This window comes from Cherax quadricarinatus, chromosome 47 (genome assembly GCF_038502225.1).
Source record: "Cherax quadricarinatus isolate ZL_2023a chromosome 47, ASM3850222v1, whole genome shotgun sequence".
NCBI lineage: Eukaryota > Metazoa > Arthropoda > Malacostraca > Decapoda > Parastacidae > Cherax > Cherax quadricarinatus.
The window spans coordinates 25,865,105-25,890,688 of NC_091338.1; the positions used below are offsets into that span (position 1 = coordinate 25,865,105).

Below are 25,584 nucleotides of genomic sequence, written 5' to 3' on the forward strand. Positions count from 1 at the left end.
TAATCTCTTGTGGGGAACTGTGTCAAAGGCCTTCCTGCAGTCTAGGAAAACGCAATCTACCCAACCCTCTCTCTCGTGTCTTACTTCTGTTTCCTTGTCATAAAACTCCAGGAGGTTTGTGATATAAGATTTGCCTTCCATGAACCCATGCTGGTTTTCATTTATAATCTTGTTCCTTTCCAGGTGTTCGACCACTCTCCTCCTGATAATCTTCTCCATGACTTTGCACACAATACATGTCAGAGACACAGGTCTGTAGTTTAGTGCCTCGTTTCTGTTTCCTTTCTTAAATATGGGGACTATATTAGCTGTCTTCCATTTCTCAGGTAGTTGCCCAGTTTCAAGGGATGTGTTGAAGATTGTGGTTAGAGGCACGCACAGCATCTCTGCTCCTTCTCTAAGGACCCATGGGGAGATGTTGTCCTGTCCCATCGCCTTTGAGGTGTCAAGGTCACTTAAGAGCTTCTTCACCTCCTCCTCAGTTGTTCGTATGTCATCCAACACTTGTTGGTATATTCCCTCTTGATGTTCCCTTCTGTGCTGTCTTCCCACAGCCCTTCCTGTCTCTACTGTAAAAACTTCCTTAAATCTCCTGTTCAGCTCCTCACATACCTCCTGATCATTTCTTGAGAGTTCTCCACCTTCTGTCCTTAATCTGATCACCTGGTCTTTGACTGTTGTCTTCCTCCTGATGTGGCTATACAACAGTTTCGGGTCAGTCTTGATTCTCGATGCTATGTCATTTTCATACTGTCGTTGGGCCTCCCTCCTTACCTGCGCGTACTCATTCCTGGCTCTGCGACTGATCTCCCTATTTTCGTGTGTTCTCTGCCTTCTGTACTTTTTCCATTCTCTATTGCATTTTGTTTTTGCCTCCTTACACCGTCGGGTAAACCAGGGGCTCGTTCTGGTCTTCCTGTTGTTACTGTTGCCCTTGGGAATAAACCTTTCCACTGCCTCCTTGCATTTTGTTGTTACATATTCCATCATTTCATTTACTGGCTTTCCTGCCAGTTCTCTGTCCCACTGGACCTCCCGCAGGAAGTTCTTCAACCCTATGTAGTCCCCTCTTTTATTGTCAGGCTTTCCCATTCAACTCCTGTTATTCTCTCCACTTGCAGCTCTACTATGTATTCAAAGCACAGAACCACGTTGTTGCTAGCTCCTAGGGGACTCTCATACTTGATGTCCTCAATGTCTGAGCTGCCCAGGGTGAACACAAGGTCCAATCTTGCTGGTTCATCCTCCCCTCTCACTCTGTGTGTGTGTGTGTGTGTGTGTGTGCTCCCCTAGTTGTAATCACCTAGTTGTGGTTGCAGGGGTCATAGCTCCTGGCTCCGCCTCTTCACTGGTCACTACTGGTTCACTCTCCTAGAACCATGAGATTTATCATCCCTCTGCTTAAAGCTATGTATGGTTCCTGCCTCCACTACATTGCTTCCCAAACTGTTCCACTTCCTGACTACTCTGTTACTGAAGAAATAAATAACAAAAAGGCACAATACCGTGACTGGAACGATACACAAATAACCCGCACATAAAAGAGAGAAGTTTACGACGACGTTTCGGTCCGACTTGGACCATTGACAAAGTCACACTAACAGAGGTGGAGCAGGACGGCTATATATAGGCAGGAAGAGGTGGAGGTAGTAGTAGTAGTAGTAGTAGTAGTAGTACAAGAATTGTATATAATACCGTATATAATACAAGAATTGTATATAAGACAACCTCTGGGTTGTCTTTCTCTCTCCTGTCTCGTGTTTCTGTTCCTTCTTCATTTAATTTATTTCACCACTTCCCCTTTCACGCACCTCTATGCGCTTCCTCTCCCTCTGTGGGTATCTAGCTCTCTTGCAGTGCTCCCCATCCTTTGTATTTGACTGGCTCGTCATCCTTATTTCCCACTTCTACCACTACCACTACTACTACTACTACCTCTTCTTCTTCTACTACAACTACTGATGAAATTGAGACACATGTGCGGCGTCTGGTTGTCTTTGTTGTGGACGTTTCGCCATCCAGTGGCTGGCTGGATGGCGAAACGTCTACGATGGGGATGCCCGGGTGTTGTGCATGTGTCTTAATTTCATCCTGTCGGTATTATATACAATTCTTGTACTACTACTACTACTACTACCTCCACCTCTTCCTGCCTATATATAGCCGTCCTGCTCCACCTCTGTTAGTGTGACTTTGTCAATGGTCCAAGTCGGACGGAAACGTCGTCGTAAACTTCTCTCTTTTATGTGCGGGTTATTTGTGTACTGAAGAAATACTTCCTAACATCACTGTGATTCATCTGTGTCTTCAGCTTCGAACTGTGTCCGTTTGTTGTGGTGTCCCATCTCTGGAACATCCTGTCTTTGTCCACCTTGTGTATGTGTGTGTGTGTGTGTGTGTGTGTGTGTGTGTGTGTGTGTGTGTGTGTGTGTGTGTGTGTGCGTGTGTATGTGTCTTTGTGTGTGTGTGTGTGCGTGTGTATGTGTCTTTGTGTGTGTGTGTGTGTGTGTGTACTCACCTAATTGTGGTTGCAGGGGTCGAGACTCAGCTCCTGGCCCCACCTCTTCACTGACAGCCACTTGGTCCTCTCTCTCCCTGCTCCATGAGCTTTATCATACCTCGTCTTAAAACTATGTATAGTTCCTGCCTCCACTACATCGCTTGCCAGACTATTCCACTTCCTAACTACTCTATGACTGAACAAATACTTCCTAACATTCCTTTGACTCATCTGAGTCTTCAGCTTCCAATTGTGACCCCTTGTTTCTGTACCCCATCTCTGTAACATCCTGTCTCTGTCCACCTTGTCTATTCCATGCAGTATTTTGTATGTCGTTATCATGTCTCCTCTGACCCTCCTGTCCTCCAGTGTTGTCAGATCGATTTCCCTTAACCTTTCTTCATAGGACATTTCCCTTAGCTCTGGAACTAGCCTTGTTGCAAACCTTTGCACTTTCTCTAATTTCTTGACGTGTTTGACCTGGTGTGGGTTCCAAACTGGTGCTGCATACTCCAGCATGGGCCTGATGTACACAGTGTATAAAGTCTTGAACGATTCCTTACTGAGGTACCGGAACGCTATTCTCAGGTTTGCGAAGCGCCCATATGCAACAGTAGTTATCAGGTTAATGTGTGCTTCTGACGATGTACTCGGTATTATACTCACTCCTAGGTCTTTCTCGTTGAGTGAGGTTTGGAGCCTTAGTCCTCCTAGCCTATACTCTGTCTGCGGTCTTCTTTGCCCTCCTCCGATATTCATGACTTTGCATTTGGCGGGGTTAAATTCTAGGAGCCAGTTTCTGGACCGTGTGTCCAGCTTGTCCAGGTCTCTTTGTAGACCTGTCTGGTCCACGTCTAATTTAATTCTCATTAATCTCACGTCATCTGCAAACAGGGACACTTCTGAGTCTATCCCTTCCGTCATGTCGTTCACATATACCAAGAATAGCACTGGTCCCAGCGCTCGTCACCGGCGCCCGCTGTGATACCTCATCACGACCCATGACTCGCTGTTGCCTCCCTGTTAGGTATTCTCTGATCCATTGCAGTGCCTTTCCTGTTATACATGCCTGTTCCTCTAGCTTCTGCATTAATCTCTTGAGAGGAACTGTATCGAAGGCCTTCTTGCAGTCCAAGAAAATGCAATCAACCCACCCCTCCCTCTCATTTCTTACTTCAGTTACCTTGTCATAAATCTCTAGTAGGTTTGTGACACAGGATTTGCCTTCCATGAATCCGTGCTGGCTGTCATTTATAATCTTGTTCTGCTGAAGATGCTCCACCCCTCTCCTCCTGATAATCTTTTCCAAGACTTTACATACTATACATGTCAGTGACACTGGTCTATAATTTAGAGCTTCATTTCTGTCTCCCTTCTTAAAGATGGGGACTATATTTGCCTTCTTCCATACTTCAGGTAGTTGCCCCGTTTCAAGGGAAGTGTTGAAGATTTTGGTAAGTGGCACCCGTAGTGTCCCTGCTCCCTCTCGAAGGACCCACAGAGAGATGTCCGGTCCCACAGCCTTTGAGGTATCAAGGTCACTTAGGAGCTTCTCCACCTCTTCAGTTGTGTGTAATTCATCCAACACTTGTTGGTATATCTCTTGTTGATGTATGCCACTGTTTTGTCTTCCCTTTGTCCCTTCATCCTACACTGTAAATACTTCCTGAAATCTCATGTTGACCCCTCACATACCTCCGGGTCGTTTCTTGTGATCTCCCCACCTTCTTTCCTTAGCCTGATTACCTGGTCCTTGACCGTTGTCTTCCTCCTGATGTGGCTGTAGACTAGTTTTGGGTCAGACTTGACTTTTGATGCTTTGTCATTTTCATATTGCTGCAGCGCCTCCCTCCTTATCTGTGCATACTCGTTTCTGGCTCGTCGACTAATCTCTTTATTCTCCTTAGTCCTTTGCTTTCTGTACTTTTTCCATTTTCTAGAGCACTTACTTTTGCCTCCCGGCACCTTCGGGTAAACGAAGGGCTCATTCTGTCCTTCCTATTATTTCTGTTACCCTTGGGAACAAACCTTTCCTATGCCTCCTTGCATTTTGTTGTTACAAAGTCCATCATTTCGTTTACTGATTTCCCTACCAACTCCTGTTCCCACTGAACCTCCTGTAGGAAGGTTCTCATTCCTGTGTACCCCCCCCCTTTTATAGTTCAGCTTTTCGCTTTCTACTCCTGTTACCCTCTCCACTTTTAGCTCCACGATGTATTCAAAGCTCATAACTACGTGGTCACTAGCTCCAAGGGACCTTTCATATGTGATGTGCTCAATGTCTGAGCTACTCATGGTGAACACTAGGTCCAGTCTTGCTGGTTCATCCTCCCCTCTCTCTCTGGTAGTGTCCCTAACATGTTGGTGCATGAGATTTGCCAGCACCACATCCATCATCTTGGCTCTCCATGTTTCGGGACACCCATGTGGCTCCAGGTTTTCCCAGTCAGTCTCCCTGTGATTGAAGTCGCCCATGGCCAGTAACTTCGCTCTACTCGAGTGAGCTCTTCGTGCCACCTCAGCCAGTGTGTCCACCATTGCTCTTTTGCACTCATCATATTCCTCTCTTGGCCTCCTGCAGTTCTGTGGTGGGTTATACATCAATGCAATGACTACCTTGTGTTTCCCTGACTGAACTGTACCTATTATGTAATCCCTTTCTCCAATCTCGTCCATTCCTTCCATTTCATGATAACCCCACTGGTTTTTTATTAGTAGTGCAACCCCTCCTCCCCCCCTGCTCCTTCTATCCTTCTTCAGGATCTGATAGCCGGGTGGGAAGATTGCATCTGTTATTATCCCAGTGAGCTTTGTTTCTGTAACCGCTACAATTTCAGGTGACATCTTGATTCTTTCATGCCACTCCTCACATTTATTCATTATTCCATCTGCGTTGGTGTACCAAACCTTCAACTTCTTTTCAATAACTGTGGTCTGGGGAGAGAGGTGGGTTAGGGGGAGCACGTGCCCTGGCAGGGGCCTATAGGGGGTTGGAGTGGGGGTGGGGTCTGTGGTGTGGGGTGTAGGGGGAGAGGGCCTATGGGGGGTTTCAGTCGGGGTGGGGATGGTGATGAGGGGGATGGGAGGAGAGGGCCTATGGGGGGTTACAGTGGGGGAGGGGATTGTGGTGAGGGGGTGGGGATAGAGGGTACAGTGTGTGGGTTACTATGGGTTTCTGTGGGGGTGGGGGTTGAGCTGATGGGGATGTGTGGGTTATTGAGGGTCACTGTGTTGGTGGGGTTTATGCAGAGGGGGATGTGTGGGTTACTGTGGGTGTCTGTGGGGGTGGGGTTTGCACTGAGGGGGATGGGGGCAGTGGGGTTTGTGCTGATGGGGATGGGGGTAGAGGGTACAGTGAGTGGGTTTTGGGTTAGGTCGTTTGATTGCTTTGGAATTGCCTTGGTTGTGTTCCTTCTGTGGGTGGTACTGGAGGGGATTGTGTTTGTTCTTCCATGTGGGCCTGATTTCCTGTGCTCTCCACCTTCTTTGCCTCCCATTCCTCCTTGTGACGTTGCACTCTCTCTTTCAGTGCCATCCTTTCTTTGTGTTCTGTCTCAGTCAAGCTACACACTCCGGAACTCCTGATTGTCCCTTAGGCATGCTTTCTCCTGCAGGATCCGGTTTTGAGTTGATTCTTCCTTGAAGATCACTTTGACTGGACGCTTTTTTCCCCCGGCAAACCACCCAATTCTCTGAAAATTTGTCAGCTGGGTCATGTCGTCCTCTCCTATTGCTTTCATGATGCTTTCAATCATTTTTTTCTCCTCCTGTTTCCTTGCCTCATAAGTTTCCCCATCTACTTCTTGGAGCCCATAGAAAAAACGGCCCTCTCCCTTTCATCCTCCCACTGTGCTTCCCTGAGCATCTTCTTATTCGAATTAGTTCCTGCTATTGACGCGTTGCTTCTTACTGTCTCTTCCCTATCTGGTGTCCTTGTGCTTATCTCTGCCTGGGCATGGCAGTTGGCTGTTAGAGCCTCTGTGTATAGTTTAGCTCCTTCATTGACTTTAGGCCCCTTATTAGTTCTTTAGGCCCCTCATTAGTTCTCTAGGCCCCTCATTAGTTATTGCTGTTCTCCCTGCCTTTTCCCAGGCCCCCCTTGGATCCGATGGAGTCATCGCATAGAGTATATCTCCTTTGTTCCCTACTGTCCCCTCATCGGTGACTGATGTAGTAGCTCTTGGTGTCATTGCTGTACTGTCCTTTGGTACTATGGGGTGTTTCAGACTCTTTAGTTCTTCTACTAAGCTCTGTATCTTAGCTTCAGCTGCTGTGATTTGTAATTCCCATTTCCTGCCCTCCTCAGCTATTTTCTCTTCCATTTTCTTGCTGATCTCTTCCAGCCTCTTCCCCCACTCCTCCTCTCTTTGTGTGAACTGTGCCTCCCATTCTTCTCTCCCAGGTCCACCACTCGCTTCATCCACCATTCCTCTGGTTCTCCGTCCAGGTTTATGGTGTCCCATGTTTCTTTTTCACAAAAGGAAGAGTTTGCGCCAAGAGTGGTGGGGAGGGTGGTGTTTGCTGTGGGTAGAAAGGGGGTGTTTATTGTGGGGGGGAGGGAGGAGGAGACAGGGAGGGGAAAACGATAGGGAGCTGGAGGGGGGAAAACAGCAGCAGAGGGAAGAGAGATGGGGGGAAGACTAAGGGGGACAGGGGGAAGAGCAATGGGGGGGGGAGGGGAGTAGAAGGAGTAGGGAGGATGAGGGGGAGGATGAAGAAGGAGAGAAAGTAAGTTAAAGAGAGATAGGGAGTGTGGTTGAGTGTGAGATACTCACCTAGTTGTACTCACCTAGTTGAGGTTGCAGGGGTAGAGTACTAGCTCCTGGCCCCGCCTCTTCACTGGTCGCTACTAGGTCACTCTCCCTGTACCGTGTGCTTTATCATACCTCTGCTTAAAGCTATATATGGATCCTGCCTCCACTACATCGCTTCCCAAACTATTCCACTTCCTGACTACTCTGTGACTGAAGAAATACTTCCTAACATCCCTGTGATTCATCTGTGTCTTCAACTTCCAACTGTGTCCCCTTGTTTCTGTGACCCCTCTCTGGAACATCCTGTCTCTATCCACCTTATCTATTCCACACAGTATTTGGTATGTCGTTATCATGTCTCCCATATTTCTCCTGTCCTCCAGTGTCGTCAGGTCGATTTCCCTTAACCTCTCCTCGCAGGCCATACCCCTTAGCTCTGGGACTAGTCTTGTTGCAAACCTTTTCGCTTTCTCTAGTTTCTTTACGTGCTTAGCTAGGTGTGGGTTCCAAACTGGTGCCGCATACTCCAATATGGGCCTAACGTAGACGGTGTACAGGGTCCTGAACGATTCCTTATTAAGATGTCGGAATGCTGTTCTGAGGTTTGCTAGGCGCCCATATGCTGTAGCAGTTATTTGGTTGATGTGCACTTCAGGAGATGTGCCTGGTGGGGTTGAACTCCAGGAGCCAATTGCTGGACCAGGTCTGCAGTCTTTCCAGATCCCTTTGTAGTTCTGCCTAGTCTTCGATCGAATGAATTCTTCTCATCAACTTCACGTCATCTGTGTGTGTGTGTGTGTGTGTGAGTGTACTCACCTAATTGTACTCAACTAATTGTGGTTGCAGGAGTCGAGACTCAGCTCCTGGACCCGCCTCTTCACTAATCGCTACTAGGTCCTCTGTCTCTCTCTCTGCTTCCTGAGTTTTGTCATACCTCGTCTTAAAACTATGTATGGTTCCTGCCTCCACTACGTCACTTGCTAGGCAATTCTACTTCCTGACGACTCTATGACTGAAGAAATACTTCCTAACATCCCTGTGACTCGTCTGAATCTTCAGCTTCCAATTGTGACCCCTTGTTTCTGTGTCCCATCTCTGGAACATCCTCTGTCCACCTTGAGTGTGTTTGTGTGTGTGTGTACGCACCTATTTGTGGTTGCAGGGGTCGAGTCACAGCTCCTGTGTGTGTGTGTGTGTGTGTGTGTGTGTGTGTGTGTGTGTGTGTGTGTGTGTATGTGTGTGTGATCATGCACGATGCTTGATATTACTATTCAGTTAATGAAGAAACACTTATTAATACCTGGTCTAATTTATCTCAGTATCAGAAGATACAAGTTGAGTGAAGCATATAAGGACACGAGAGCTTTCCTCAAGCTAACTGACAATGTCTTCAACCAAATACTTGAAAGTTCGGAGAGTAAACTGAAAGATGCTCGAGATATATTAACACGGATCCAAAAGAGAGATCTATACAAAACTGTTGCTGAAAAATTGCTGCCTCCAAATTTTGATGAGTCGAAGGTAAGAATAATACATTTTCTGCCACAGTAATTGTTCTCTAGCATGCACTATTTTTTAATACTTTTACTTTGAAATTATTGTAAATTTCAATTTTATTGACAAGAGTGAGAGAGAATTCAAATCATTATATGTACAGTACTTAGTAGCAGCGGCGCTCTTCTGTTGCAAGAGCAAAATCAACTTAAGTTTAATTTCATATTGTTTCATTATCCATTATCTCGGTAGCTCCCCTTTAAAAATAAAAAATAAGTAACTAATCACCGTCATAAATATTACTGCTCATGTTCCCTCCAATTCATACTGTCTAAAAGTAAAAAAAAAAATTTATTTAATGAATAATACTCATTTCGACAAAATATTTTTGCTGTGTCATTCCCCAGCCAAGTTGCAACATTGTCAGTCATTACCACCCATATAAAACTGTATCTCAGTATTTATCATTTTAGCTTTTATCATCTATTCACAAACTTCTCTCTTTCCACTGACTGCTCAACACTAACACAGTGCCATCAGCAAAAAGCAACTGTAACAACTCCCACTTTGTATTACGTAGATTCTTAATTGTTTAATCCCATACCTCTCCCCAGCACCCTAGTATTCACTTCTTTTACAATCCCATCAATAAATATGTTAAACAACCATTGAGTCAACAATCATCCCTTTGTGAGGTCTACCTTTACTGCAAAATAATCTCCCACTCTCTTACATTCCGGAAACTGAGCCTCACTTATTCCTCCATAATTCTTTTACTCTCTATCAGTTCTTTCATACATTCATGTAAACAAAAATCACCAACTACTTCAAAACTATATCCCTACCTGCTTTTAACATTTTCATATTGATTCTATAATTCCGGCTGCTTTTTCCTCTTTCATTTTTCCAAGTGACTCACGCACCTCCCCACTCACTTCCGGCTCTTCCTCACTCCTAATGGATGGTAAACCTTTGTGACCAATACTTGAAATCACTGCCATCATCATCAACATTTTACAGCTCCTGAAAATAAACCCTGCATCTTCACAGTATATACATATATATATATATATGTATGTATATATATATATATATATATATATATATATATATATATATATATATATATATATATATATATATATATATATACATATATATATGTTATTAACACACTGGCCGATTCCCACCAAGGCAGGGTGGCCAGAAAAAGAAAAACTTTCACCATCATTCACTCCATCACTGTCTTGCCAGAAGGGTGCTTTACACTACAGTTCCCAAACTCCAACATTAACACCCCTCCTTCAGAGTGCAGACACTGTACTTTCCATCTCCAGGACTCAAGTCCGGCCTGCCGGTTTCCCTGAATCCCTTCATAAATGTTACTTTGTTCACACTCTAACAGCACGTCAAGTATTAAAAACCATTTGTCTCCATTCACTCCTATCAAACACGCTCACGCATGCCCGCTGGAAGTCCAAGCCCCTCGCACACAAAACTTCCTTTACCCCCTCCCTCCAATCATTCTGATTCGCTCCATTCTCTCTGCATGTCCCAACCACCTCAACAACCCCTCCTCAGCCCTCTGGACAACAGTTTTGGCAATCCCGCAACTCTTCTTAACTTCCAAACTAAGAATTCTCTGCATTATATTCACACAACACATTGCCCTCAGACATGACATCTCCACTGCCTCCAGCCTTCTCCTCGCTGCAACATTCATTATTGATGCTTCACATCCATATAAGAGCGTTGGTAAAACTATACTCTCATACATTCCCCTCTTTGCTTCCAAGGACAAAGTCTCCACAGACTCCTAAGTGCACCACTCACCCTTTTGCCCTCATCAATTCTATGATTCACCTAATCTTTCACAGACCCATCCGCTGACACGTCCACTCCCAAATATTTAAATACATTCACCTCCTCCATACTCTCTCCCTCCAATCTGATATCCAATCTTTCATCACCTAATCTTTTTGATATCCTCCTAACCTTACTCTTTCCTGTATTCACTTTCAATTTTCTTCTTTTACATACCCTACCAAATTCATCCACCAACCTCTGCAACTTCTCTTCAGAATCACCCAAGAGCACAGTGTCATCAGCAAAGAGCAACTGTGACAACTCCCACTTTATGTGTGATTCTTTATCTTTTAACTCCACACCTCTTGCCAAGACCCTCGCATTTACTTCTCTTACAACCCCATCTATAAATATATTGAACAACCACGGTGACATCACACATCCTTGTCTAAGGCCTACTTTTACTGGGAAATAATTTCCATCTTTCCTACATACTCTAACTTGAGCCTCACTATCCTCGTAAAAACTCTTCACTGCTTTCAGTAACCTACCTCCTATACCATACATCTGCAACATCTGTCACATTGCCCCCCTGTCCACCCTGTCACACGCCTTTTCCAAATCCATAAATGCCACAAAAACCTCTTTACCCTTATCTGAATAGTGTTCACCTATATGTTTCACTGTAAACACTTGGTCTACACACCCCCTACCTTTCCTAAAGCCTCCTTGTTCATCTGCTATCCTACTCTCCGTCTTACTATTAATTCTTTCAATAATAACTCTACCATACACTTTACCAGTTATACTCAACAGACTTATTCCCCTATAATTTTTGCACTCTCTTTTATCCCCTTTGCCTTTATTCAAAATAACTATGCATGCTCTCTGCCAGTCCCAAGGTACTTACCCTCTTCCATACATTTATCAAATAAAAGCACCAACCATTCCAGAACTAATCCCCACCTGCTTTTAACATTTCTATCTTTATCCCATGAATCCCAGCTGCCTTACCCCCTTTCATTCTACCCACTGCCTCACGAAATTCCCCCACACTCACAACTGGCTCTTCCTCACTCCTACAAGATGTTATTCCTCCTTGCCCTATACAAGAAATAACATCTTCCCTATCCTCACCAACATTTAACAATTCCTCAAAATATTCCTTCCATCTTCCCGATACCTCTAACTCTCCATTTAATAACTCTCCTCTCCTGTTTTTAACTGTCTAATCCATTTTTCCCTAGGGTTCCTCAACTTATTAATCTCACTCCAAAACTTTTTCTTATTTTCAACAAAATTTGTTGATAACATTCCACCCACTCTCTCATTTGCTCTCTTTTTAGATTTCTTCATCACTCCCTTAACCTCTCTTTTTCTCTCCATATACTCTTCCCTCCTTTCATCACTTCTACTTTGTAAAAACCTCTAATATGCTATCTTTTTCTCCCTTATTACTCTCTTTACATCATCATTCCACCAATCGCTCTTCTTCCCTCACACACCCACTTTCCTGTAACCACGAAATTCTGCTGAACACTCTAACACTACATTCTTAAACCTACCCCATACATCTTCGACCCCATTGCCTATGCTCTCACTAGCCCATCTATCCTCCTATAGTAATTTATATCTTACCCTAACTGCCTCCTCTTTTAGTTTACACACCTTCAACTCTCTCTTACTTGCTTCTTCTATTTTCCTTGTATCCCATCTACCTTTTACTCTCAGTGTAGCTACAACTAGAAAGTGATCTGATATATCTGTGACCCCTCTATAAACATGTACATCCTGAAGTCTACTCAACAGTCCTTTATCTACTAATACATAGCCCAACAAACTACTGTCATTACGCCCTATATCATATCTTGTGTACTTATTTATCCTTTTTTTTTCTTAAAATACGTATTACCTATAACTAAACCCCTTTCTATACAAAGTTCAATCAAAGGGCTCCCATTATCATTTACACCTGGCACCCCAAACTTACCTACCACACCCTCTCTTAATGGTTCTTAATTACTCTATCACTTGGTTCAAAGGTTCCTATACATTCACTTAACATCTCCCAAAATCTCTCTCTTTCTCCTTTACACTCCTCCCTTCTCCATGTACATTCACGCTTATTTTATATATATATATATATATATATATATATATATATATATATATATATATATATATATATATATATATATATATATATATATATATATATATGTGTGTGTAATTCCATATAATCTTTTATACCTTAAATTGAAGAACGAAAAATTGACTGAGGAAGTAAAGATGAAAATAGAAACGAATTCGAAGTCTGATGACAAGAAGTTGGATATTCTGTTTTCTGAAGTTAGTTACGGCATCGAAATCAACGATTTTTTTGCAAAGCAGCACTTCTATAAGAAGAATGATTCTAACAATGGCCCAAACACTGTGAAGATGAAGCGCGAAGATGTGTCCAACATGTTGCCTGTTAGGTCAGTTATTCATCTTCTTTTGTCTAGTAATCTCGTTGGAGGGAGAGAGAGAGAGAGAGAGAGAGAGAGAGAGAGAGAGAGAGAGAGAGAGAGAGAGAGAGAGAGAGAGAGAGAGAGAGAGAGAGAGAGAGAGAGAGAGAGAGAGAGAGAGAGAGAGAGAGAGAGAGAGAGAGAGAGAGAGAGAGAGAGAGAGAGAGAGAGAGAGAGACAGAGAGAGAGAGAGAGACAGAGAGAGAGATGGCTCCAATTTCATCCTGTTCCCTACTTGTATGTCTCATAACAATAAAAATGATTTCAAATGAGCTGAAGTAGGTAACAGCTCTTTGCTTGCCAATAAAGTTAGGAATCCTTAACCTGTAAATAGCTTGTCAATAAAGCTAGGGATCCTTAACCTTGTCAAACCCTGTGTAAAAAAAAAAAAAAAAAAAAAGAGAGAGAGAGAGAGAGAGCTCTGGAGTCTGGCGTTGTAGAAAAATAACTGCGAAGGTTCGAACTGTTTGCAGGTTCGAATGCTGATTTGTGTGTGCGTGTAAACATTATCTCTCAGGCCACATCAAGATTCGAACCTGCATACTCTACATCAAAGTACACAGTACTTTACCGACTTAGCCAGATCCCATTCTGCCTCTTGTTTATACTGGCTGCTCGGAAGATTCTGGCCGCCAGTTTAAATATGAGGACTTTCCTATTTGTGAGAAAAAATTCCGGCAGTGATCCCGTGACCATCCGCAGATTAAATCTCTTACACAGGACCCTGATAGGGAGTGGTTTTAGCATCCTGGAAGTAATACCGTCAGGCTTTGGAGGCAAAATGCGATATGTATTAAGCAAAGACATCTCCAGAGAATACTAGCATCTAGCCTGTTTCATGTTTTGTAACAGCTGTCATATAGCATCCTTGTCCAGTTATCCTGTAAATTTAGGTGGCTTCTCAATAGAGCTTTGAGGATACAACTGGAAGAGTACAAACCTACTGGGTAAAAGTTGAGATTTTCAATAACACAGGTGTCTAGGTCGCAATACTATTAAATTGAGCAAGCACCTCCTCTGTGTTCAACGGCTCTCCAATTCAGACTTTGTGATCTCACAGGAGACTGGTAGTTGTGTCCAGACCAGATGGCATAGAGAAAATTTTAAATCTGGAACGTGGCTACAAATTTCTCGATCATATATAGGCAATGGCAAATGCCTGTTCTGTTGCCCACGCTTCTTTGCTTTTGAGGGTCTTGGAAGTAATAAAAGCTGCCCGAGGCCCTCTCTGGTGTCCGTGTGGTTGGGGTTTTATGGTGGGAAGTAATCGCCTTCATTTGAGTGAGGATCCCTATATACATTTTGATCGTCATTTGAGACAAGGTTTTCTGAAGTTTGATCCAAGTCTTTTTCTCTTTTCATGGCTTTCCCAAATAGAAGCGTTTCCTCATTGACCCACCTAACATTAAGACTAACAGTTAAAATCCCTGCCTCATGATGGAACGAGACAAGGTATGCCCTTGCTTCATGGAGTCGTTTTCCCCAGTATCCCGAAAACGTGCGTCGCACTCAGGAGTGGTCGAAGATTGCTCATCAGCAATATCCTCATCCAGAAGGATGCCTGCCCTGTTAACTGCAGTTAACTCGTTCTGGCGGACGTTAAGAAGATGAGAGGATGGGTTGTCCGAGACTGTTAGTCTATCACTAGCAATATACGCCCTCGAGTGAGTTCCTAAATTCCATCGGGCAGAGGATGATTGAGACTATTTCCTCGTTTGCAGCTGCACGATCACTGCTTTAGTTTAGTTTAATATGTTTATTATGCACCCCATACCCATCCTGTGGGCGGTAGTCAAAAGATTACAGAGGTACATAATTGGTCCAGGGACTGGACTCCAAAGTTTTGATAGCTGAGCAAGTTACAGAGGTAATGAACTCACAATTTACAAAGGTAATGAACTCACAATTTACAAAGGTAATGAACTCACAATTTACAAAGGTAATGAACTCCAGGTAAGTCTGGTCACAATCATGACAAGTTACAAAGGTATTTACAGATTACAGAGGTACGTAATGGGTCCAGGGACTGGGCCCCCAAAGTTTTGATAGCTGAACTAGGTACAAAGGTAATGAGCTCACAAGTTACAAAGGTAATGAATTCTGTAGAATGGTTACTTACGTTTATACTTTGGCTACAATCATGAACAAATTATAGAGTAATGAGCAATTCACACTTCCACACCCGGTCACAACTGTAATGAGTTATTGGTGCAAATATTGATTGTTGAGTCACACACACACACACACACACACACACACACACACACACACACACACACACACACACACACACACACACACACACTTTAGTTTAATATCTTTATGCACCCCATACCCATCCTGTGGGCGGTAGTCAAAAGATTACAAAGGTACATAATGGGTCCAGTCACTGGACCCCAAAGTTATGATAGCTGAACTAGTTACAAAGGTAATGAACTCCAGGTAGATCTGGTCACTAATCATGGCAAGTTACAGAGGTAATGAATCAGCTTCACTCCTATACATGGTTACAGTCATGAACAAATTACAAAGTAATGAACCACTGATACGTCCACACCTGGTCACAATTGTAATGAGTTATAAATACAAATATTAAGTGGATCATACACCCACACTAGCGCGCGCGCGCACATACACACACGAGGGCGCACGCACGGACATGTGCACACGAGCGTACAAATATATGCATACACACAAGGACGCACACCCACACACCCACACACACACACACCAACACCCACACACACACACCCTCACACACACCCACACACACACCCTCACACACACCCACACACACACACCCACACACACACATACACACACCCCCACACCCACACACGCACACACACACCCACACACGCACACACACACACACACACACGCACACACACACACACACACACCCTCACACCCGCACACACACCCTCACACACACCCACACACACGCACGCACACACACACACACACACACACACACACACACACACACACACACACACACACACACACACACACACACACACACACACACACACACCCTCACACACACCCACACACACACCCACACACACACACACACACACACACATGCACACATGTGGTAATGCTTTATTTACAGCTAGCAAAGTCAGGGTATTTCTCCAGAATGGTCTGCAATATACCACTGTGGATAAAATACTTAGCCATTTCTTGAACACTTCTGAGTGAGTTGTTTCTAAATTCATTAATTTTATCACACTCCAGTACATAATGACGCAATGTGTGACAATAGTCCATCTGGCAAAGTTTACATTTCGTTTGGTCTACATCTGGTGGTGGTGATTTAACCTGCCAAAGATACTTGTAACCCAGCCGGAGCCGGGCAGTAGTGACATCCAAGACCATAGACATGTGGCTCCTCCTGCATGATGGAATGATGATAGATGGACTGACTTGTGTCAATCTCCCTAAGTCTTAAGTCAATAAAGTTCATTTGAAGTTCTTTTCGTATTATTGTTCTCAAACTGCTCAATGACAACCCAAGATTGTAATCTACCCCCTCTTTGAAAGCATACAGCTTAGCCAATTTATCAGTTCTATCATGCATCTGAAGACCAATGTGAGATGGAATCCACAGCATGTGCACTCTGACTCCACTGTCCACAATCTTACCATATCTATCACTGCTCAAGACCATTTGCCAGAACCCAGCTCTGGGATGTATAGATGTCTAGCTGGAGATTACCTGCTAGGAACCTGCGTTCACCGGCCATTTTGCGAGGCAAGGGTCTGCCTTCAGTTCCCAGCGAGGGTAGAAACATTGGGCGTTTTTCTTTACACCGGCTGTCTATGTTCACACATCAGTAAAATGGGTAGATAGGAGTTAGTCGACTGGTGTGGGTCGCATCCTGGGACAAGGACCTAATTTGCCCGAAATGCTGTACATAACAAGCGGCTTTCTATATAGAAGTATGTCACTGATGTCAGTATACCATGCACAAGTACTTGTAGTAAATAAAGATATTATTATTATTATTATTATTATTATTATTATTATTATTATTATTATTATTATTATTATTATTATTATTATTACTGTTATTATTATTCAATAAAGCAAATTTATCAATACAAGAGACATTCTGCTGGCTGTCGCTTACTCTACGTCTACCACCGCCATAGCCATCGGGACTCCTGCTTCTGTTACTACTACTAGTACTACAACAACTATTACTACTACTAGTAGTACTACTACAACAATTACTACTACTACTACTTTTACTACTGGAACTACTAGTACAACTACTACTACTCCCGCCACCACTTCTTTCCCGGTCCATTACCATATTGTTAATAGGTCTTCTCTACTTTTCTTGTCTCACTTGTCATTCCTGGGAAACTTCACAATGATCCAGGAAGGAGTGAAACATTAACATAACGTTCCACTCCATAGTGCGAGTTTTTGCTGAATTTTTCCTGCCATCAACGTCTTGTTTTCTGTTACTTCCTCAATTTCATTCTGCAGTCCCATTTCCACAAGCGACATGATAGTTCTCCAAGAGTAATTTGAACTATACTGTATATTCACCTGTATGTGGTTTCAGGAGTCGTGTCTCAGCTCCTGGCCCCACTTTTCTGAGTTTACTCCTTGCTTCGAGTCTTATTGTACCTCTGTTTAAAGTTATGCAACTCCAACGTCCGGATCGTGTCCCCATCTTGACCATTCTAAGACTGATGAAATATTTCTTAACATCTCTGTGGTTCATTTGTGCTTTCAACTTTCAGATGTGCCGTAGTGTACCTGTTTCCCTATTCTCGAACAGTCTGTCCCTGTCCACAATATATATTCCTCTACGGGTTTTGCACTTTATCATTTCGTCCTTGTTCTTCTTTCCTCTGATGTCAACAAGTTTAGCATTTGCTGCAGCAGTTACTTAGTTAATGTGTGTGCCTCATTCCATATGTTCCATACTATGCTCACCCAAAGGCCCTTTCCCAAAAGTGAGGTTTGCAGCCTTTGCTTTCCCGATCTTGTACTCTGCTCGTGGTTTTTGATAGTTTTGCACGTGGTTGGGGCTATATTCTGGTAGACACTTGTCAGACAATACCTGCAGTCTATCCAAGTCCATTTGTTGCCTTTCCTAGTTCTCAGCTTTTTATATTCTACTAATTAGTTTCACATCATCCACGAACAGGGATTCCTACTCTATCTTTTCAGTCATGTCATTTATGTACACAAGAAATAGTACCAGTCCTAGAGCAGATCCTTGTGGAACCCTCTCTCGTCACACTCGCCTAATCTGACCTCTCTTCCCAAGTAATTACTCATTGCTTCCTTCAAATTAAATATCATTTTAATTTATTGTAATGCCTTCCTTGTTATTCCTGCGTGGTTCTCTAGCTTCTGCCCAAGTCTTATGTGAGGTACTTGTCAACAGGCTTCTTGAAGTCCAAAAATATGTGATCTACCCATTCCTCTCTCTCCTGCCTCACTTAATAACTGTTACTTAAGCATAGAAATCTACTAAGTTTGTGAGACACGATTTACCTTACCTGAAGGCACTCCGGTTCATTTTTATGAACCTGTTTCTGATATTTAACATCTGAAATTCCCGTTTTCTTACTTCATTTCTGGAGGTACTGGACAAGACCAAAAATTCTCTGTGGAAAGTTTAAGCATTACCTAAGTTGTTTCTCTCGGTTGATTCTCTCCATCTGAGATACATAGTCAGATACCTCCTCCATTTCAACACTGCTGCTTTCTCTTTATCCAAACTCTCTTTCCGCTTTTCTTTTCTCCTCAGTCCTGAATTTCCTAGATCTATTTGTGGTTGCAGGGGTCGACACATAGATCCTATCCCCGCCTCTTCACTGATTGCTACTAGGTCCTCTCTCTCCCTGCTCCATGAGCTTTATCAGACTTCGACTTAAATATGTGTATAATTCCTGGTTCCATTACGTCACTTCCTGACAACTCTATGACTGAAGAAATATTTCCTAACATCCCTTTGACTCATCTTAGTCTTCAGCTTCGAATTGTGACCACATGTCTCTGTGTCCCATCTCTGGAACATCCTGTGCTTATCCATCTTGTCAATTCCTCGTAGCATTTTATATGTCGTTAACATGTCTCCCCTAACCCTCCTGTCCTCCAGTATTGTCTAGGCCGATTTCCTTTAAAACTTCATCGTAGGACATTCCCCTTAGCTCAAGGACTAGTCGTGTTGCAAACCTTTGCCCTTTCTCTTATTTCTTGACGTGCTTGACCAGTGTGGATTCTAAACTTGCTCTGCATACTCCAACATGGGCCTGACGTACATAGTGCACAGAGTCTTGAACGATTCCTTGCTGAGGTATCGGAATACTATTCTTAGGTTTGCCAGGCGCCCATATGCTGCAGCAGTTATCTGGTTGATGTGCACCTCAGGAGATGTGCTCGGTGTTATACTCACCCTAAGATCTTTTCCTTGAGTGAGGTTTGCAGTCTTTGGCCACTTAGACTGTACTCTGTATGTGGTCTTCTTTGCCCTTCCCCGATCTACATGACTGCATTTTCGGGGGTTAAATTTAAGAAGCAAGTTGCTGGACCAGGCTTGCAGCCTGTCGAGGTCTCTTTGTAGTCCTGCCTGATCCTCGACCGATTTAATTTCCCTCATTAACTTCACATCATCTGCAAAAATGACACTTATGAGTGTATACCTTCAGTCATGTCACTCACATATATCAAAAACTGCAAATGTCCTAGGATTGACCCATGTGGAATCCCGCTCGTCACAGGCGCCCACTGTGATACCTCGTCACATACCATGACTCGTTGTTGCCTCCCTGTCAGGTATTCTCTTATCCATTGCGGCGTGTTTCCTGTGTGTGTGTGTGTGTGTGAGGGTTTGTGTGTATGTGTGTGTGTGTGTGTGTGTGTGTGTGTGTGTGTGTGTGTGTGTGTGTGTGTGTGTGTGTGTGTGTGTACTCACCTAGTTGAGATTGCGGGGGTCGAGTCCGAGCTCCTGGCCCCGCCTCTTCACTGATCGCTACTAGGTCACTCTCCCTGAGCCGTGAGCTTTATCATACCTCTGCTTAAAGCTATGTATGGATCCTGCCTCCACTACATCGCTTCCCAAACTATTCCACTTACTGACTACTCTGTGGCTGAAGAAATTCTTCCTAACATCCCTGTGATTCATCTGTGTCTTCAGCTTCCAACTGTGTCCCCTTGTTACTGTGTCCAATCTCTGGAACATCCTGTCTTTGTCCACCTTGTCAATTCCTCTGTGTGTGTGCGTGTGTGTCTGTGTGTGTGTGTGTGAGGGTTTGTGTGTATGTGTGTGTGTGTGTGTGTGTGTGTGTGTGCGTGTGTGTGTGTGTGTACTCACCTATTTGTACTCACCTATTTGTGGTTGGAGTCTTAGCTCCTGGCCCTGCCTCTTCACCGGTTGCTACTGGGCCCTCTTTCTCCCCGCTCCATGAGCTTTATCAGACCTCGTCTTAAAACTATGTATGGTTCCCGCCTCCACTACGTCATTTTCTAGGCTATTCCACTGCCTGACAACTCTATGACTGAAGAAATACTTCCTAATATCTCTCTGACTCATCTGTGTCTTCAACTTCCAATTGTGACCTCTTGTTTTTGTGTCCCCTCCCTGGAACATCCTGCCTTTGTCCACGTTTTCTATTCCACGCAGTATTTTATATGTCGTCAGGCCGATTTCCCTTAACCTTTCTTCATAGGACATTCCCCGTAGCTCTGGAACTAACCTTGTCGCAAACCTTTGCACTTTCTCTAGTTTCTTGACGTGCTTTATCAAGTGCAGGTCCCAAACAGGTGCTGCATACTCCAGTATGGGCCTGACATACACGGTGTACAGTGTCTTGAACGATTCCTTACTAAGGTATCGGAACGCTGTTCTCAGGTATGCCAGGTGACCATATGCTGCAGCAGTTATCTGGTTGATGTGTGCTTCTGGAGATATGCTCAGTGTTATACTCACCCCAAGATCTTTCTCCTTGAGCGAGATTTGCAGTCTTTAGCCACCTACCCTATACTCTGTCTGCGGTCTTCTGTGCCCTTCCCCTATCTTCATGACTTTGCATTTGGCTGGATTAAATTCGAGAAGCCAGTTGCTGGACCAGGTGTCCAGTCTGTCCAGGTCTCTTTGAAGTCCTGCCCGGTCCTCATCTGATTTAATTCTTCTCATTAACTTCACATCATCTGCGAACAGGGACACTTCGGAGTCTAACCCTTCCATCATGTCGTTCACATATACCAACAATAGCATTGGTCCTAGGACCGACCCCTGTGGGACTCCGCTCGTCACAGGTGCCCACTGTGATACATCATTACGTACCATGACTCGTTGTTGCCTCCCTGTCAGGTATTCTCTGGTCCATTGCAGTGCCCTTCCTGTTATATGCGCCTGATCCTCTAGCTTCTGCGCTAATCTCTTGTGAGGAACTGTGTCAAAGTCCTTCTTGTAGTCCAAGAAGATGCAATCAACCCACCCCTCACTTTCGTGTCTTGTTTCTGATATTTTATCATAAAACTCCAGAAGGTTTGTGACACAGGATTTGCCTTCCATGAATCCGTGCTGGTTGACGTTTATGCTCTTGTTCCGTTCCAGGTGCTCCACCACTCTCTTCCTGATAATCTTCTCCATAACTTTGCATACTCTACACGTCAATGACACAGGTCTATAGTTTAGTGCCTCTTTTCTGTCTCCTTTTTTTAAAAATGGGAACTACATTTGCCGTCTTCCATACCTCAGGTAGTTGCCCAGTTTCCAGGGACGTGTTGAAGATTGTGGTAAATGGCACGCACAGCATGTCCGCTCCCTCTCTAAGGACCCACAGGAAGATCTCTGGTCTCATTGCCTTTGAGGTATCGATGTCCCTTAGCAGTTTCTTCACCTCCTTCTCATCTGTATGTATGTCGTCCAACACTTGTTGGTACATTCCTTGCTGGTGTCCCCATCTGGTCTGTCACCACAGAGACCTTCCTGTCTCCACTGTAAATACTTCCTTGAATCTCTTGTTGAGCTCTTCACATACCTCTTGATCGTTTCTTGTGAGTTCTCCACCTTCTTTCCTCAGCCTTATCACCTGGTCTTTGACTGTTGTCTTCCTCCTAATGTGGCTATACAGCAGTTTCGGGTCAGATTTGACTTTCGATGCTATGTCGTTTTCGTACTGTCACTGGGCCTCCCTCCTTATCTGTGAGTACTCGTTTCTGGCTCTTCTACTAATCTCCTTATTTTCCTGGGTCCTTTGCCTCCTGTACCTTATCTATTCTCTGGTGCACTTAGTTTTTGCCTCCCTACACCTGTGGGTAAACCAAGGACTCACTTTGGTCTTCCTATTATTTCTGTTTCCCTTGGGAACAAACCTTTCCTCTGCCTCCTTGCACTTTGTTGCTACATATTCCATCATCTCGTTTACTGATTTTCCTACCAGTTCTCTGTCCCACTGAACCTCCTGCAGGAAGTTCCTCGTACCTGTGTAGTCCCCCCTTTTATATTTTGGTTTTTCCCATTCAATTCCTTTTACCTTCTCCACTTGTAACTCAACTATATAATCAAAATTCAGAACCGCGTGATCGCTAGCTCCACGGGGCCTCTCGTAAGTGATGTCCTCAATGTCTGAACTCCTCAGGGTGAACACAAGATCCAGTCTTACTGGCTCATCCTCCCCTCTCTCTCTGGTAGTATCCCTGACATGTTGATGCATGAAGTTTTCAAGTACCACATCCATCATCTTGGCTCTCCACGTTTCGGGACCCCCATGTGGCTCCAGGTTTTCCCAATCGATCTCCCTGTGGTTGAAATCGCCCATTACCAGTAACTTTGCTCTGCTCGAGTGAGCTCTTCTTGCCACCTCAGCCAGTGTGTCCACCATCGCCCTGTTGTTTTCTTTGTACTCCTCTCTTGGCCTCCTGCAGCTCTGTGGTGGGTTATACATCACTCCAATGACTACTTTATGTTCTCCAGACTGAATTGTACCTACTATGTAGTCTCTTTCTCCAATCACATCCATGCCTTCCATTTCCTCAAATCCCCATCGGTTTTTTATGAGCAGTGCAACCCCTCCTTCCTCTCTACTCCTATCTTTCCTCAGGATCTGATATTCCGGTGGGAAGATTGCGGCTGTTATTGTCTCAGCGAGTTTTGTTTCTGTGACTGCTATGATGTCTAGGGATTTCTCACTGATTCTTTCGTGCCACTCCACATGTTTATTCATTATTCTGTCTGCATTTGTGTACCAAACTATCAGCTTCTTTTCTATCACTGTCGTCCTGCAAGAATATTGGGGTTGGGGGAGCGAGAGCCTTGGTGGGGGCCTATGGGGGGCTGTGGTGTAGGTGGGGTTTGTGTTGATGGGGTGGGGTCAGAATGCCCATAAGGGACAGCTGTTAGGGTGAGGTTTGTGATGTGGGGGTTGGTGGGAGAGGGAACAGTGAGTGGGTTGTAGTTTAGGTTGCTCAGTTGCATTGGGATTGTCGCAGTTGGAGTCTTTCGGTGGGAGATTCTGTGGAGTGTGTTTGCCCTTCCTCCTGTGTCTGGGTCCTTCTCATCATCATCATTGCCTCTCGTTCTTCCTAGCGCCTCTGTACCCTCTCTTTCAGTGTAGTCCTTTCATCTTGTGTTCTGTCGCGATCGAGGTATACTCTCTGGTACCCCTGTTTGTCCCTCAGTCGTGCTTTTTTTTGCAGAATCCTGGTTCGAACTGATTCTTCTTTGAAAATTACTTTGACAGGCTGTATTCTTCCACTCGCAAACCACCCAATTCTCTGAAAATTTGTCACCTGGGTCATATCGCCCTCACCTATTGTTTTCATGATGCCTTCAATCATTTTTTCCTCCTGTTTTATTTCTTCGAAGTTATCCCCCTTGGCTTCTTGGAACCCGTAGACAAAAACTGACCTCACCCTTTCATCCTCCCACTAAGTCTCCATTTGTATCCACTGAGGTGTTTTATTTCCTTCAATTGAAATGTTCTTGCCTTCAATCCCTATCCTATCTGAAACTTCTATTCTCAGTGAACTGTCTTTCATGATCAGCTGTTCCTTGCTACTGCAGTTGGCTGTTAGAGTCTCTGCATATAACATACCTTCATTGTCTTTGGACCTGTCATTTGATCTCAGTATGTTACTCCTCTTTTCCCTGGCCCCACATGGGTCTGACAGGGCCTTCATGTACAGCATATCTCCCTTGTTTTTTACCGTCCCCTTGTCTGTGCCTGACATAAAATTTCCTGATGTCGCATCTGAATTGTCATTGGTCTCCCTAGTCTGTTTTAAGTTTTTCAGTTTCTCTTCTAAGCCCTGTATCCTAGCTTCTGCTGCTAGGACCTGTAGCTCCTACTTCCTGCACTCTTCAGCTATCCGCTCCTCCATTATCTTGCCAAGCTCTTCTATCTTCCTTCCCCACTCTTCCTCCCTTTTTTGGAGCTCTAACTCCCAATCTTTCCTCCTTGGTTCGGCCACCAGATCTCTGGTTTTCCGCCCTCTAGGGCAACCCATTTTTTTATTTTTTTTATTACCACAGAAAGAAGCTTATGTATTTTGCCACAGAGAGAAGTTTGTGTTTTCAGGGAGTGTGTGTGTGTTGGGGGAGGGACAAGGCTAGAGGAGAGAGAGAGAAATTAAGAGAGGGAAGGCTAGAGGAGAGAGAGTAAGAGGGAGAGAGAGAAAGGGTACAAAGAGGGAGAGAGAGGAGGAAGTATGAGGGTGAGGGATAAGACTAGGGGGGAGAGAGAGAGAAACGAGAGGAGAGAAAGGGTAGAGAGAGGGAAAGAGAAAGAGAGAGATAGAGAGGGAGAGAGGAGGGTGAGGGAAAAGGCTATGAGAGAGAGAAATGCGAGGGAGGGGTAGAAAGATAAAAAGAGGGAAAGATAGAAAGAGGGAGAGGGAGAGAGAAACCTATAGAGAGAGAGAGGAGGGTGAGGGATAGGGCTATGGGAGTGAGAGGGAGAGAGAGAGAGAGAGAGAGAGAGAGAGAGAGAGAGAAAGAGAGAGAGAGAGAGAAAGGGGGGAGGGGGAGGGAAAAAGGCTATGAGAGAGAAACACGAGGGGGGAGGAGAAACGCGGGAGGGGGAGAGAGATAGATAGAGGGAGGAGGTGTGAAGGCTAGAGCGGAGGGTGGGGGAAAAGGGCTGTGGGGGAGAGACAGGGAGATAAGGGGTGAGGGGACGTGGTCAAATTCCAAGGGTCAGCTGTGTGAATGAGTGAGTGTGTGTGTGTACTCACCTAGTTGTGGTTTCAGGGGTCGAGACTCAGCTCCTGGCCCCGAGTGTGTGTGTGTGAGTGTGTGTGTGTGTGTGTGTGTGTGTGTGTGTGTGTGTGTGTGTGTGTGTGTGTGTGTGTGTGTGTGTGCACGTGTGTGTGTGTGTGCACGTGTGTGTGTGTGAGCACGTCAGTTGTTTATGTGTCCCAGAAATACACCTAACCTTTATGTATCCATAATACTAATAAAATACCTTTAATACTGAGAGTAATTCTAATAATTGTAATACTAGTGTGTGTTAAAGAGTCTTTCTTTCATAAGAACGAAGGAAC

The 25,584-nt window shown here is 44.3% G+C and overlaps 1 protein-coding gene across 1 annotated transcript in view; it reads left to right on the forward strand.

The window, feature by feature from the left end:
• LOC128696564 (deoxynucleoside triphosphate triphosphohydrolase SAMHD1-like) overlaps positions 1-25,584 on the forward strand; it is a 266,099-nt gene that overhangs the window by 158,914 nt on the left and 81,601 nt on the right. The window contains exons 10-11 of the mRNA XM_070094765.1: positions 8,574-8,775; positions 12,817-13,031. Of these exons, the coding sequence (XP_069950866.1) occupies positions 8,574-8,775; positions 12,817-13,031 (417 nt within the window). The remainder of the gene's footprint in view (positions 1-8,573; positions 8,776-12,816; positions 13,032-25,584) is intronic.